General features: G+C 40.0%; 1 protein-coding gene across 3 annotated transcripts in view; it reads right to left on the bottom strand.

Moving 5' to 3' along the window:
• rxrgb (retinoid X receptor, gamma b) overlaps positions 1 to 14,020 on the bottom strand; it is a 35,376-nt gene that overhangs the window by 5,327 nt on the left and 16,029 nt on the right. For 2 of the 3 annotated variants that reach the window (XM_088077820.1, XM_088077818.1), the window contains exons 2-5: positions 7,903 to 8,132; positions 3,331 to 3,475; positions 1,310 to 1,501; positions 871 to 1,031 (exon numbers count right to left, since the gene is read on the bottom strand). In XM_088077820.1, coding sequence (XP_087933946.1) covers positions 871 to 1,031; positions 1,310 to 1,501; positions 3,331 to 3,475; positions 7,903 to 8,132 — 728 coding nt within the window. The remainder of the gene's footprint in view (positions 1 to 870; positions 1,032 to 1,309; positions 1,502 to 3,330; positions 3,476 to 7,902; positions 8,133 to 14,020) is intronic. The other variant, XM_088077819.1, reaches the window with a different exon arrangement.

Below are 14,020 nucleotides of genomic sequence, written 5' to 3' on the forward strand. Positions count from 1 at the left end.
CCGTCCGATAATCTGTCGACCCATAGTTCACACACTCCAACAAGTCTGCTACCGGTGGTAAAATTGGAAGAAATCCCATTTTAATGCACAGAAGCAAAATGTCCCAAGCAGCACCAGCCTTTCCACTTGTCCATATTTACAATTGATAAACAATATGTTAGGGCACTATTACACAGCTGCATGTAAATAGGTATATCGGTGGAATATTCATTTTTATTCACCATGGAAACAGCTTAGTAGGAATACTGTCTTTTTCAGAATGAATGCAAAAAACCACAATATTTTGTGCAGGTATATGTAGCAATTGTTTTTTAGACACTCTGGCACCAAAGTTTCATATTATGAGCTTGGGTGTTGTTATTTATTGTCGAGCTAATGTAATGGATTGCATGAGATAGCACAGGTCTACCCAATAATTTGGTAACTGTGTCTACTTCACTGATTATTTACTGACCTCTGACTTTTATACGATTCCCCAAGTCAAATACTGCAATATATACTGCATAGTTATAAAAGAAAGACTTACGAGTGGCTATCATGAGCTCGATTCACTGGTGGAGGAACACCAGAGACTGAAAAAAATTAAATTTAGCAGTTTATGGATCTGCTGCATCAGTGTTTAGAAGTTTTATCCTGGATGTAATTTGGCTCTGGGCCGATCATATTCTTTTATTCATCTTAAAATTAACAGAGAGCTTCTTTCTTTAGCCGGGTACCAACACTGATCAGGCCAACATCATAAAGCAGCACATTTTTCACCATCCAGTGGTTTCTCCCTCCGTTAGGTGACTACCTCAGCACCTCATGATAAAAACTAATCCATAATTCATGGGTATGGCTAAAACATTGCTCGGTGTGTGGGATTCTTACTGAGTTGCTGGGGCTGCCGTCGCTGTACGTCTCTGTTTTGGGCTCCACAGCCAGCTCAGCGTCCAGGATCTTGTCCACGGGCATTTCCTCATTGAAACTGCTGGTAGACTCCACCTCGTTTTCCCCCCGCTCCCTTCCACGCTGCCGCTCTTCCTGCACCGCTGCACACACATACAAATATTTCAGGTCAAACACCCCATGCTTTCACATGTTCCTAAAGCCCAAACTGATGGTATCAAAAAGGCTCTTTTTCAAAACGAACAATCCAAAACCTGAAGATTTTCAGTTTATTATCACATAGAACAAAGGTGAGCAACAAAGGCTCACAATAAAGAAGACTGAACTATGCTTATCCCCACAACATACATTTTAAATGATTAAAATAACCAAGAACACAAACTACAGTTCATATCCAGACTGGTCCTTAAAAATATCACACCTGCACACACACCTTCTCTCTTCATGCCCATGGCCAGGCACTTCTGGTAGCGACAGTATTGACAGCGGTTTCGCTGGCGCTTGTCAATCAGGCACTCCTTGCTGTCTCGACAAGTGTAGGTAAGATCTTTACGGACGGTCCTCTTGAAGAAGCCTTTGCATCCCTCGCAGCTGTACACACCATAGTGTTTTCCTGTGGAAACAGAATCCACAACATCAGTACTGCTTTGACCCAACAACGTGCCTCAATCTTTTAGTGATTAAAAGATTAAAGGAAAATTTCTGTGTTTTTTTACATGGAACCTATTTTTACCAAGTTTTTGTGTCTAAGTGAGTAATGGAGACAAAAAAATAGATAAAATTGGTCCAGTACTGAGAAAGACAGCAGTGACGCAAGCTGCAGTAAAATCAATAGGGGCAATTGTGCAGAGTCAATTTATGTCCACCAAAACTCCTTGTTTTTGCCACTGACGGGCTCAGATTGTTATCATAAGCATCTAAAAACATTTTGGAAAGGACACTACAGAAAATTTCAATGTTTTTCTTTACCCATTACTTGAGCCAGTCTGTTTGCTTCTGTACATAACCAAATCTCACTTAAGGAGAAGTCTTGTTCAAAAACCTTGGCAGCTTTTCCACATGGTCCAAATGAGCTAGATATTCAGCAATGAAACTGACAATATTTTAGTTAACACTAAGCTGCATTTACGGCATTACTATTGTAAGACAGTAAAAAAATAATTATTTTATTTATTTATTTATTATTATTATATAATAATTCATGTCTTCACAATAATATTAATAATAACCTGAGCCTTCCAGCTGCAAAAACAAGCACTTTTAGTGGATGTAAATTGATGGTGCACAATTGCCCACAGGCATAGGGACCACATTTTGCTAAGATTTAAATACATAAAATCAAATAAAACACAAACAGAGATCAAACAGAAATAGAGTTATAGTGCAACTGCGAAAGTTAACATTATTGTCATGTATGATTTTACCGAGGGCGCATGTTCAAGTAAAATATCAGCAGCCCAAAAATGAACCCAGGGGGACTCCACATGTCATGGCAATAACAAAGCCCTCACCTCTGAGATATGATCTGATTCAACTGTACCAGAGAATCACATCCACACTTTATCAAAGGCTGCTCTGAGATCTGATCTTCTACCTGAATCAGAATTCACATTAATGTCTTGAATGTTTATCAGTGCTGTGGTGAGGTCTGAAGCTAGATTGAAATCTGTCAACCTGTGCCGGTTGTCTCCCCTTGAATGTGGCAAAAAAAAAGAAATCTGTATTAAAAAAAATGAAAGAAATGCCTGAGAGGAGTGAACCATTGACAACTGTAGGTGCATCCATTTCCAAGCAACTGAAAACACTGCTGAAAAAGCTGGTTGGCAGTGTATCCTAACAGCAGGTGGATGAATTAAGACGCCTCACTAAATCCTCCAGAGTTAAAGTATTGAAAGCACTGAACGTTGACAATCTAGCTCAGTTGTTTCTGCGCAGTTGTAGCAGCGATTTGCTTCTACTGATTGACATGGAGGAATTTATGGCCACTCTGTTCCCTAATTTAGTGACAGGAAGTCAGGGGCTAAGTGTGTTGATGGATTAGTTAGCCTCTCAGCAGTGGTAAACATGGCACAGTCATGTTGATGTGAGATAAAAAGGCTCGCTAGCTTTATTTTATTTCAGAATTGTTAATACAAGGCCTCTCTTTAAAGATGTTGTAAAGAATCATAAGATTACTTTTTTCCCATTTGCTTTCCTGCATTCTCTTTTTAAACTTTCTAACATCTCCATGGTGCTTTCTGGTTTCAGGTGCAACAACTGAGTTTTACATGTTAAAATGATCTAAGAGCAAATCAACATTGCACAAATAAACCTGACATAATGCCTAAGAAGTAACCTTCAATCTGTCTTTGTTATCTTTCCTTGAGTTATCTGGAAGGCGATGTTTGTGCTGGGTTTGTTTGCCCATCCCCCACCCACCCCCCCCTCACCCTCAAACATTACCTGAGGAGCGGTCCCCGCAAATGGAGCAGATGTGCTTTGACATTCCCCCAGGGCTTGTACACTGGTAGTTGATGTTTCCCAGGTTCTGTAGGCCTGGTGGAGGCTTGATGTCCTCCGAGCTGCTAACACTGTTCATGGAGTTCATCTGAGGATGACAGGAAGACAGAAGACAGAGAGAGATGAAGCTGAGCTGGCCACAAAAGAACTTTGCAGAGCAGAGGAGGAAGCAGAGGGGAAGCAAGAGTGAACATTGAAAGGCTGTCTCATGACACACTCCCCCTTCCTCTATTTTCTCATCTTGTCTTCCGCTCACCCATACTATTTTTTTCTTCTCCCCACCCACACACTTTATTGTGAAAGTGCAGGGTGAGATCACATGTTTGACTCGTGGGTGGGGCTGGGGCTTTTGTCTGACGCTCGTCATACAGGTTTTCTAGTGTTTGTTGACAGGGAGAGGCATATGAACGGAGTCACGTGTGCAGAAAGTGCAGTTCTCACATGTAAACAGCAGAGGGCACTCTTATGTAGGGTCTCCTCACCTCTGAGAATGACTTCGATTTTGAAATGTATTGCAAGCTTTTTAAGTTTTGATCCACAAACAATTTCTTTTACCACTTCAAAATGCTGTTTTGATTAATCCTCAACTCATTGCAGGGATACTTAAACTGCTCTGCCTGGGGGGCAATTTTGTAAGATTACGGGAGGCCAGAGGCCAGTTAATAAGCAAACATTAATGATATTTATCAGATAGAATGATTAAGAGGCCGTGCAGCTCAGGTGTATGCAGTGGCGTTTCTAGGATTTCAAGACATCTGGGGATCAGTCTGGACTATCGTGGAGTCTGGGGATTCCTGGTACTTTTTTTTTTTTTAATCGAAATCACCTCTGTCTGATGGTTTTTGGCACTGATTTACATTCAAAGCACAAAAAACTTCCACGTATTAATCACTTTATTTTCATCGTGAATTAGAAAGTGGTCTTTGGGCCGCTCTGCACGCTATCACAGCCCAGATTTGGCCCATTGGCCATGAACTGAGTATCCACGTGGGTCCACAACAATTCACACCTTAATTAAAATAACTCTGAGGCCATGAGACATTGAAACATTACGTATCTGACCTCAAGGACTCCCATGAAATCTCTTAAATGGTGGATTGAAACGTGTTCGGCGCTAGGCCCGTCACAATAAATACTTTCATTGGACAAGACATTATCCCAAAAATAATTGGGAATAAAGGATATTATCATTTGTAGACCATTTTATGCCACTAATATCATAATCAAGTGTGATTAAAGGTCCGGTGTGTAGGCTTGAACACACCTTCTGAACCTTGAAGGGTGTAGGAGAACCACAGTGGCCGACGTGAAGACAGTGGCCCCATCTAGAACCAGTATTTTATTTGTCCATGCCGGGCTTCTGTAGAACAACCTTGCATTCTCAGTGGAAGAAGACCTGCTCGTTCCTCGTTGATATGTGTTTCTTCCTTCTTAAACCAGAACCAAAGCCTTATCCCTAACCCTAACCACCGAGGCGAACACTACGCATTAACAGGAGGGAAACACTATTTGACAAGGGAACACATTTCATGACACGGGGGCTAACATGATAGCTAATGACTATCAACACTGGGCCTCTTGCACTCAAAAAGTGCAGCTGCAATCTATCGGTAAGCTACGCTGTGTCGTCTTTGTGGTGTTGTTTTATTTTTCTTCAGACTTGTGCAGGTAGGCAAGAGTGGAGGGAAAAACTACTGCTCCCAAAGCTAATGGTCAGGAAATCCCTGCTCTTTATTTTTGCATCATGTTGGATAAATGTTTGCGACATCCTTATGTAAACAAACACGCATGAAAACACAACGGCCAATATCGAGGTCATGACCATATATCGTATGATAAGTTGATAACGTAATTATCATGACAGGTCTATTCTGGACTGAGCAGCAAGTCCAGCTTTCTTCTTCATATCTCTCCTTTGCCTCTTATCATATTTGTGCCCTTTGACCTCTACTGCCTTTTTTTTCTCTACACCAGGAGGGATCATATCTGTGCTGAGTATTTTTGTTTGTTTAGTTGTTGCAAACATCTGCACTCCAAGTAGAGACAACAAGACTGACCTACACATGCCTTTCTGTCCTATATATTTGATGCATATAGGACATCCAACAGTCACCTCAGGCTCTTCCTATCACTTATTCACGATGTGCACTCTCTTCTGAAAATCCTCTAATGGCAGACTGAACTCAGGCCTGTGACCTTATAGCAGATATGTTTTTTTATTCTGTCATTCAGTTTTCCTTGAGCTCATCAGTTCTCTGCAGCACAGCCACCTTCTCCTGCTGCAGATGCCCCAAAGGGAGGCAGTCACACTTGAATGAGCATTGAGCCCCCTGCGTACTTGCTTATAAGAGTCAATAGTGGGCAGCTATTTCTTTTCAGTGCACCATTCAACAGAATCCACACAAATAAATAATTTTACACATGCATGGATTGAAAAAATAACTCCTGTGGTGCATTCAAACAGTTGTTCAGACATGTCGCTTTCATACTGCTGCAGAAAAGAGCTACAAGCGCTGTATATGGATTATTGATGCATCATACATTCTTTATACAACACATGGTATGAAGACCACACTGCATCGTACATATAAGGTTTACTTGGGCCTTCTAATGTGCCAGACAAGCGTTGCCACTGTTCCATGATATTTAACTAAATGCCTTTGGTTTTTTATATTGTTGGTCAGATAAAACAGGCAGTATGGATATGTCAGCGTAGCCTTTGGGAAATTGTAATTGGCATTTTTTAAAAACTTTTTTTGACATTTTATGGACCAAATGATCAATGAATACACTGATTAAATAATGAAACCAATAATGAAAACGTTGCCACATACAAAATGGTAAGACATAACTGAATATTAAATCTGAGTTTAAATCGTCTTTTTTTTTGTTGCTTCTTTTAAAGGCTTGTTTACAATGAAAATCAGCATTAAAATAATCATATTATTACTTGAAAAATAGAAAACACCTAATTTTCACTATGGGTCAAACTACATAATAGCCCCTTTCACACATGCACTGCAAACTTAAAATTATGTAGATATTACCCAGAGGAACTTTATGGGGGAACGCAAATGTCTGAATCAGGTAAATCAGACTTTATCCAGCCAGCCCCTGAATACAAAGTCAGTGTAATGTCTTAGGACAAACTATGATTTTCTCAACTTACAAATTCATCTTATAAATTGACAATCATCATATGTGTGATTCGTGGCACAATTTGAATGGGATATAAAAATAATTCGTCTTTTTTTTTTTTGGTCTATTGGAAGAGGAAGGGCTTCACCTCTCTATTGAATTTGTTTATGCTTCTGTCAGACCGGCACCACTAATGAACTTCAGGTCACCCGGGAAAATAGTGCGAGATGTTACATGACACAATGACCTGATGGACGCTCGGTCACTGGCTGTTGGCAAGCAGTGAAAAGACGGTTCCGCCGTATTGTATCATCAGCTGTCCCTAAAGGCAAAGATCCATATTGTGATTGAACCAATGTATCTCACTGTCTGCAGTGCCCTGCAGCACTGGCCTGAATGCAGCCTTTGAAGCACTCTATGAGTGTTTCTGTACTGTGGCCGATCATCAAAGCGCTGAGCCTGGTGGGGTATGTAGTTTATTCAAGAGACCACTTAAAGAAAGCAGCTCCATTAGCCTTTGCTCTTGTAGTCCTTTGTATCAGACAGTAAAAAGGTCAGTCTTATGGGTGTATCATTTATTCAATCTAAAAAATGAACCTCATAGTGAAAGGAGCTGTGTTAGGATCATGAACAACTCAGGTGTTATATAATAGAGATGGAACTATAAAAGGCAGCAGAGAAAAGTGACAAGGGAAGAAAAATGTTGAAGAGGAGCGAAGAAATCAAAAGAAAATGGGAGCTGCTCTTTTCTCCTTCTCCCTTCTGCCAGTAATCCATTAAAGGGCTAATAGACGGACTGCGTCTTAAGTCCCCTCGCATGACAGCAGAAACACAGAACTCAGGGATGACCTTTAGGGCGAGAAGTTTAAAGGTCAGTAGAAGGGTAGGAGAGCGAGAGGAAAGCCAAGGTATGCCAGCCAAACACATTGGATATGCCTAACCTTCAACCTCCGGTCTGCTGTTGGAGATTCCAAAAATGAGAAGCACATGATCGACCAAAGAACATGATAGTTTAAAGCGGCTGGGGCTTGCCAAATGTAGTAATTTGAAAGAATATGAACCTTGGTGGAAGCTGAGAGGCTTAGGAGGAATGAGTGAAAGGTCGGTGTTGAGGACTCTGGAGTTTAAACACATGAAGTCTTCAAACCACCTTGTTTGATGTTTTGGAAATGTCTGAATACTGTGCAAGTTTCACTGACTGAGGAGGTAGCTTTGAAAAGGCATGCATTTGTTTTACAACTAGAATGCAAATATTATTTGAACATAAAGGTTTTTTCTTTAAAGTCAAGTTGAAACTGAAGTCCATCTGAAAAGTGGCCTTGAAGATAATGCTCATAGCTATCTGATGACCATCAAAACACCCACATATTTTCTCACCTGTGGACTGCCGAGCGGTCCAAAGTTCATGTTGGGCGTGGACGGCAAGGATATAGAAGGTGAGCCCAGGGAAGATGTGATGACGGGGTAGGGGGAGGCGAGGCCGTTCATTGGCGAGCCCAAGGTGGACATGGGGGACGGTAAGTGCCTGGAGGTGCTGATGACTGACGGGTGCCCGCCCATGCCACCCATTGGAGGCGGGTGGGTGTGGGTCATTGGCCCTGTAGAGTCTGAATGAGAGAAAAAACGTGTTAAAAAGATTTGGGAGGCACAAGATAAAAAGATTTACACCGAGTTACCACTTGATTAGTTACTCAAACACAACTGAAGGAATCTACTAGAATGAATCCCGTTTTCTGAAGCTGGAACATCACCAACAGATACAAGAGGATACCTAAAAAGAATATGTAAAAAGTCCACTGAGAAAGTGGCGTTATTTGACGACTTGATATGAGAATGTGTTGAATATCCGGGCCAAGATTTCCTCATCCATTTCAGCTAATCTCTAGAAACAGATATCTGCATTTAATTCAAATACATACATTAAAAAAAGAATACAAATCTAAATAATCATTAAACTATAGCCGGTGAGTTCAGAGATTATGTTTCAGTCAAAGCGTTCTGCCTCTACACATGGACTGTTTTACCTGCTGCTCAAATGTAATTACTTACTACTGAGGTACTACTACTACAGAAGTCTGAAGTTTAGTACTCATTCATTCATCCTTTCATTTTTTATTTTTGCATCATGCCAAGATTTTCACTTGGTCAATCCCACATGGGAATACAAAATACCAACATCTCACATATTCTGGCCTTGCATGTACAAAGGATGTGCAAAACATGCAACTAAATTTTGTTCCATTCACAATGAAAAGGACAGTAGAAAACTAAAAAGAACCCAATCTACATTATTGGACATATCGGCTTTTCTTCTAGACTAACATACCTTCCAGTTTGAACACATAGAGGTACAATACCAGATCTCAGCTGAGCACATAGACAACTTGTATACAACATAATTCCCTGTACCATATTTCAGTTTTTATCATCATAAAAATATATTGGTTTAGTCCATATATCATCAGCCCATTTCCCTTTGTCCTTGGGTTACACAGATTCTCTAAACACACCATGATTGATCTTTGCATTACTAAAAAAGCCTCACTAAACCGAGATTTCAAAACCATCTATCTATAGACCAAGAACCAATAAGTTATTTATCCCAGATAAATATTTGCCTTGTCAATATACTTTCATCCATATCAAGTAACAGATTCCATAACTGAGCTATACATATCGTCTAACGAGCCTCACATGATTCCTATCCCATGTCCCCCACCATAGCTAACCATGGCGCATGCAAACCCAGTGTTGCACTATACAAAACCCAGATTACACATAGTTTTCATTTAATTTAATCCACATGTAATGTAACAATATTGATTATAGCAGCTTTAAGATGCTGCAAGAATAAAAACACATAATCACACTTTAAAATAAGGCCATATAATTGAATTAAACAAGCCTGAGAATCTGAGGATATATTGTTGACCAACTGGGCAATATATCTTATGCAGTCAGTGTTGCATAAAAACAGATAGACGGAGTGAAACCAGTGTGCTGACTTTGCTGTGCATCCATTGATGTAAACTGACAGGCTGGCATTTACATAGATGACCTACTTAGAAAAGCTGTCAATCAACTGAGTAACAGGGCGTGGTGTGTAGGTTCATGCGTGCGTTGTAGCTGTGAGGACATTCCTTTATCATCAACACATAATACAAATACCAACATACACATACAGTACGTACATGAAAGCACCAACATGTAGCATACACATTGTACCCCGGATACAAATGCCACAGCCTGTCACAGCTCGTTTTGTAACAGACAGATGCAGTATGCAGTACCTCTCTGGGCTAACGTGACTCAAAAAAATTAATAAAACGGAGCAAAATGTTCCTAATGAAAAGTGACATGCCACCATACGCACATTTGGACTAATCTGAAAGCTCAGAAAATCAAAAGCTTCTGCTTGTGTGTTACTGCACCACTACTCTACCCAACTTTACGTGCGCGCACACGCACACACACACACACACATACACAAACACAGTGAGATACTGGGCACAATGCCACTGGTCTTAGTTAAATGTCAAATTTCTTATGTTTGTGTGTGGAATGGTAACATGCCATGCAATGAACAGCACCTGTGTTTTGGTTTCTCAAAAGATGCAAACAAGATGATTTTTGTTCTTTTACCATAATGCTCAACACAGTACCCAGTGATCATTTTTATGTAGAAAAATCTATGGAAACACCCAATCCATCGTAGTGGTGATAACATTAAAAAAATAAACCCTTTTGCAAAGATGATTCTGTATGACAGTTCAATTTGTCAGGAAGTCTCTTTTCAACAATAAATGCTCTCCCTTGCCCTGAGAAAATCTATTTTATATTAGTGGAGGTTCACTGTTGCTACTCACGGTCAAAAAAAAGGGAACTTGTTTTGTCTCAAAAATGAGCCAACAAATCAGAGAAAAAGATAAATGTGTAAATAATGTGACAATATTTCTGTCTCTGAGCTACTCCGATCATTTGACCTCAAATGCATAGAGAGGTTCCCTATTTGTATTGCTCTGAAGAATTTACGATGTTCCAGCTCTGCATGGACGCAAGATTTAGAAAAAGACCTTTAATCTCTCTCTGAAGACTCACTTTTACATGCTTGATTTATGTTATGATCACTAATTAAACCCAATCACCAGAATAAAATGTTAGCAATGTACATTTCTGCAAACCATGAATACATTACATTTACACATTATTATATATCGGATCCGTTGAAACTACGCATTCGAACTTAATGTTTCAACAATGATGTGGTTTAGGCACAAAAAAAACACTCAGTTATGGTTAGGAAAAGATCATGTTTTGGCACAAAATACCCAGTTTTGGGGGTACAATCCCTGCTGAAAAAGTGCCTTTTGTGGCAGTATTCCAGTGGTAAAAGCACAGACAGGTTGCTACAAAACACTCACATTTGAAGCCTAAAAAGCTGATGAACACACAGCGATGACTCAACCGCTCAAACACAACTGGTTTCATTGTTTGTTGGTTTAGCAGCCATCTTGCCTAGGTGACACACCATCCACCGTCCCCTCCACCTCACAATGATAAATTCAGCGTGTTTAATAAATCACTTTAGAATTGTTATGATACATGCAAATGTAACAACGCACAATGCCAACATTTTTTTTGACGACTGGGTTGAATCAAAGGTCTTTTTCACTAATTTTCAACCCAAGCTCTACTCATCATTACACTTACCATGTTTTGCATAGGCTCTGTAAGACTCCATATCTCAGCCCTGATGATTCAGTCATGTAATGAGCATTATCCCGCAAAACTAGTTCTCCTGGTTTTGAGATGTAGCTTCAATTGATTTTGCCACGTTTCACAGTTTCAAAATTTTAACTGGTAAAGACAATGATCAGCGACCTTGCAACAGTGAGTCCTTTCCTTTCTGTTTCTGCTTAGCCAAAACTCATATCATCAGGTACAGTGTTTTTTATTGGGCTGAACGTAGCTTTCTTATCATGAGATTTCCTACGATTAACACGCGTGATGGAAACTTTATGTTTTAATAATGGTATGGTGAACACGTTGTTCATCTTAGACACAAAAACACTTGGTTATTGTTAGGAAAAGATCGTGTTTGGGCTTTAACACAATCGGCCTATGTCTTGGTAAAAAGCAACTTCTATTCGTGGCATATCCCGGCAGGAAATCAGGGATTTCTCCGTAAGGAACGTGTGCTTTTTTTGTGCAGGAAGCAGCAAAACATTTGCTTTTTGTGACGCAATCCTGGCAGAAACTGCAGTGATGTCTCCGTAAAAAAACAACTGCTTTTTGTAGTGCTATCCCCATTGAAAAAACAGCAATGGGTCGCTAAAAACACCCATGTCTGATGACCAAAAAGCCTTTGGAAACACACTTGTTAGCGACTGATTTTGTTGTTTGTTGTTCTTGAGCAGTGGTCTGCAGCCTGGCAGACATGTCGCCCAGAAGTCACGCCATCCATCATCCCCTCCAGCTCCTGCCAACAAAGTAAGCTCATATTCCACATCACTTTAGAAATGCTGATGTGATACAAATGTAACAAATGTCACCATGACAATTTTGGAAAAAAAACTGTACAAATTTAAATGTATTATTCCTGTATTGCAACATGTACCATGGGCTGGAGGATGAGTATATATAGGATGCAAATTTCTTTTCACCTCTTGTGACTCTCTCTTTTACAGTTTGCATTTGATCATGTATTTGCATTTCAGACATCTCATCTTGTCATTCCTGTTTCTGATATCACTTTGAAGCTGTTTCTTCATATAGAACATACAAATAAGGATCTCATATGACCTGAGGGAAACGTTAACGCTGTGGGATAAAATTCATAAAAAAGACCTCAAAGATCTACTCACCCACAGGCAGTTTCTGTCACATGGACATCTTCTATGTCTACAAGGATGTGTCTAATTCTAAGGAATAATTGCTTATGCTCACATATCGTGTTTGGATTGTTTCTGCCTGTCAGGTGGGCTAAAGCTGAATTTGGTTTGCAGGCTTTTTGAAAGTTAAACAGAACTACTTGCTAAATACTTTGCAATAGTTTTGAAATGTTGCTCTGATGCTTAACCTCTGGCCATTAACATGAGTTTCTCCTCCACTGGACATTAAAGAAATGGAAAGTTTGAGTAATGCGAGACAGTTGCTTTCAGATTCCAAGGAATTGGGAAACAGAGAGGAATGTCACATTGTCAGCCTGGATGCCGCTCTTTTTTTAACATGAGGACACACTGTAAAACACACAGCTGGCCATTCACTCTCTCTCTGTATGCCAAGGAACAGATGTTGTGCAACTTCCTGTTTAGCACTGAGACTATAGCCTCCACCCCCTCTCTCATTCGCCCACTTTCTCCAGCCCTCCATGAGTGAACCCGGGCAGGCAAATATGTATTGGGGCCTCTCTCTGTCCCACAGCTGACTGGATACACATTGCAGTAAAGCACAATTTTAAAAAGCACCAACATCTTTAAACTGTATGCTACTGGCTGCAAATGCTACCTGGATTTAAATTTTACAATGGCATAGTGTATTTCAGCTTTTTGGAGTTCTGATTCATCTAAATAACAAGCTTATGTAATGGATGAGGACCGTACAGCATGTACTGTGTCTGATTTTGTGCACTGACCCCTCTCTTTATGTGCATGACAAATTCCCTTTGGGGACTCGTAAAGATCTATTCTATTCTAGAAGTGCTGAGTAGGAGATATAGTAACGGGGCTATCGTCATTCCAGCCAACAATTTGCCGACATGCTCCTGCAGACATCGAGACCACAACAAGTGTTCCGACTGCCCAGGCCAGACGTGAGGCAGATGACAAGATAAAGGTTGTTAAATAGAGAGCTCTGACACAGTACGAGGACAGACTGGTGGTATAGACAAGTACCACTTTCAACTCAAAACTTGGAGCAATGCTTAAACTATGTTCTTGCCTTTTGTACTGCAATGCCTCTTGACTTTTTTTCACTCTCACACAAGCTTGAAATCAGGACAAACAAGAAAGGCACTAGTTCAAACCACAACCCAAAAATCACAGTTTCTTATCAATAATGCACACATTTGCACAAAATGTCCAGGTGCAGGATTTGGAGGTGATCAGAGGGCTAAAATGTGCACAAATATACATTTATTTTATGCAGCTAGTAACAGACAAAAAGACTGAAATCAATACAGAGGTGAAAAGCGAATTAATTGGTTATTTTAAAAACATTTATTGACACCATTAAAATTTTTCAATATTCTTTGGTTCCTACTTATCAAATGTGAGGATTTGTTGTTTGCATTTAAATGTACACATTCATTTGGCAAAAAAAGAAACTTCAACCTAGGATACATGTAAAACACAGCAAATTTACTTTTATGCAACATTTTCAAATAAGACTATAATGCCCGGGCCAAACTGCCTGTGTGTATGTAAGCATACATGTAAGCATACATACATGCATACACAATGTAAGCAACATGCCACATGTGTGTCGTGGATATTTT

This window comes from Plectropomus leopardus, chromosome 5, assembly GCF_026936395.1.
Source record: "Plectropomus leopardus strain MGB_pleo_1.0 chromosome 5, ASM2693639v1, whole genome shotgun sequence".
NCBI classification, from domain to species: Eukaryota; Metazoa; Chordata; class Actinopteri; order Perciformes; family Serranidae; genus Plectropomus; species Plectropomus leopardus.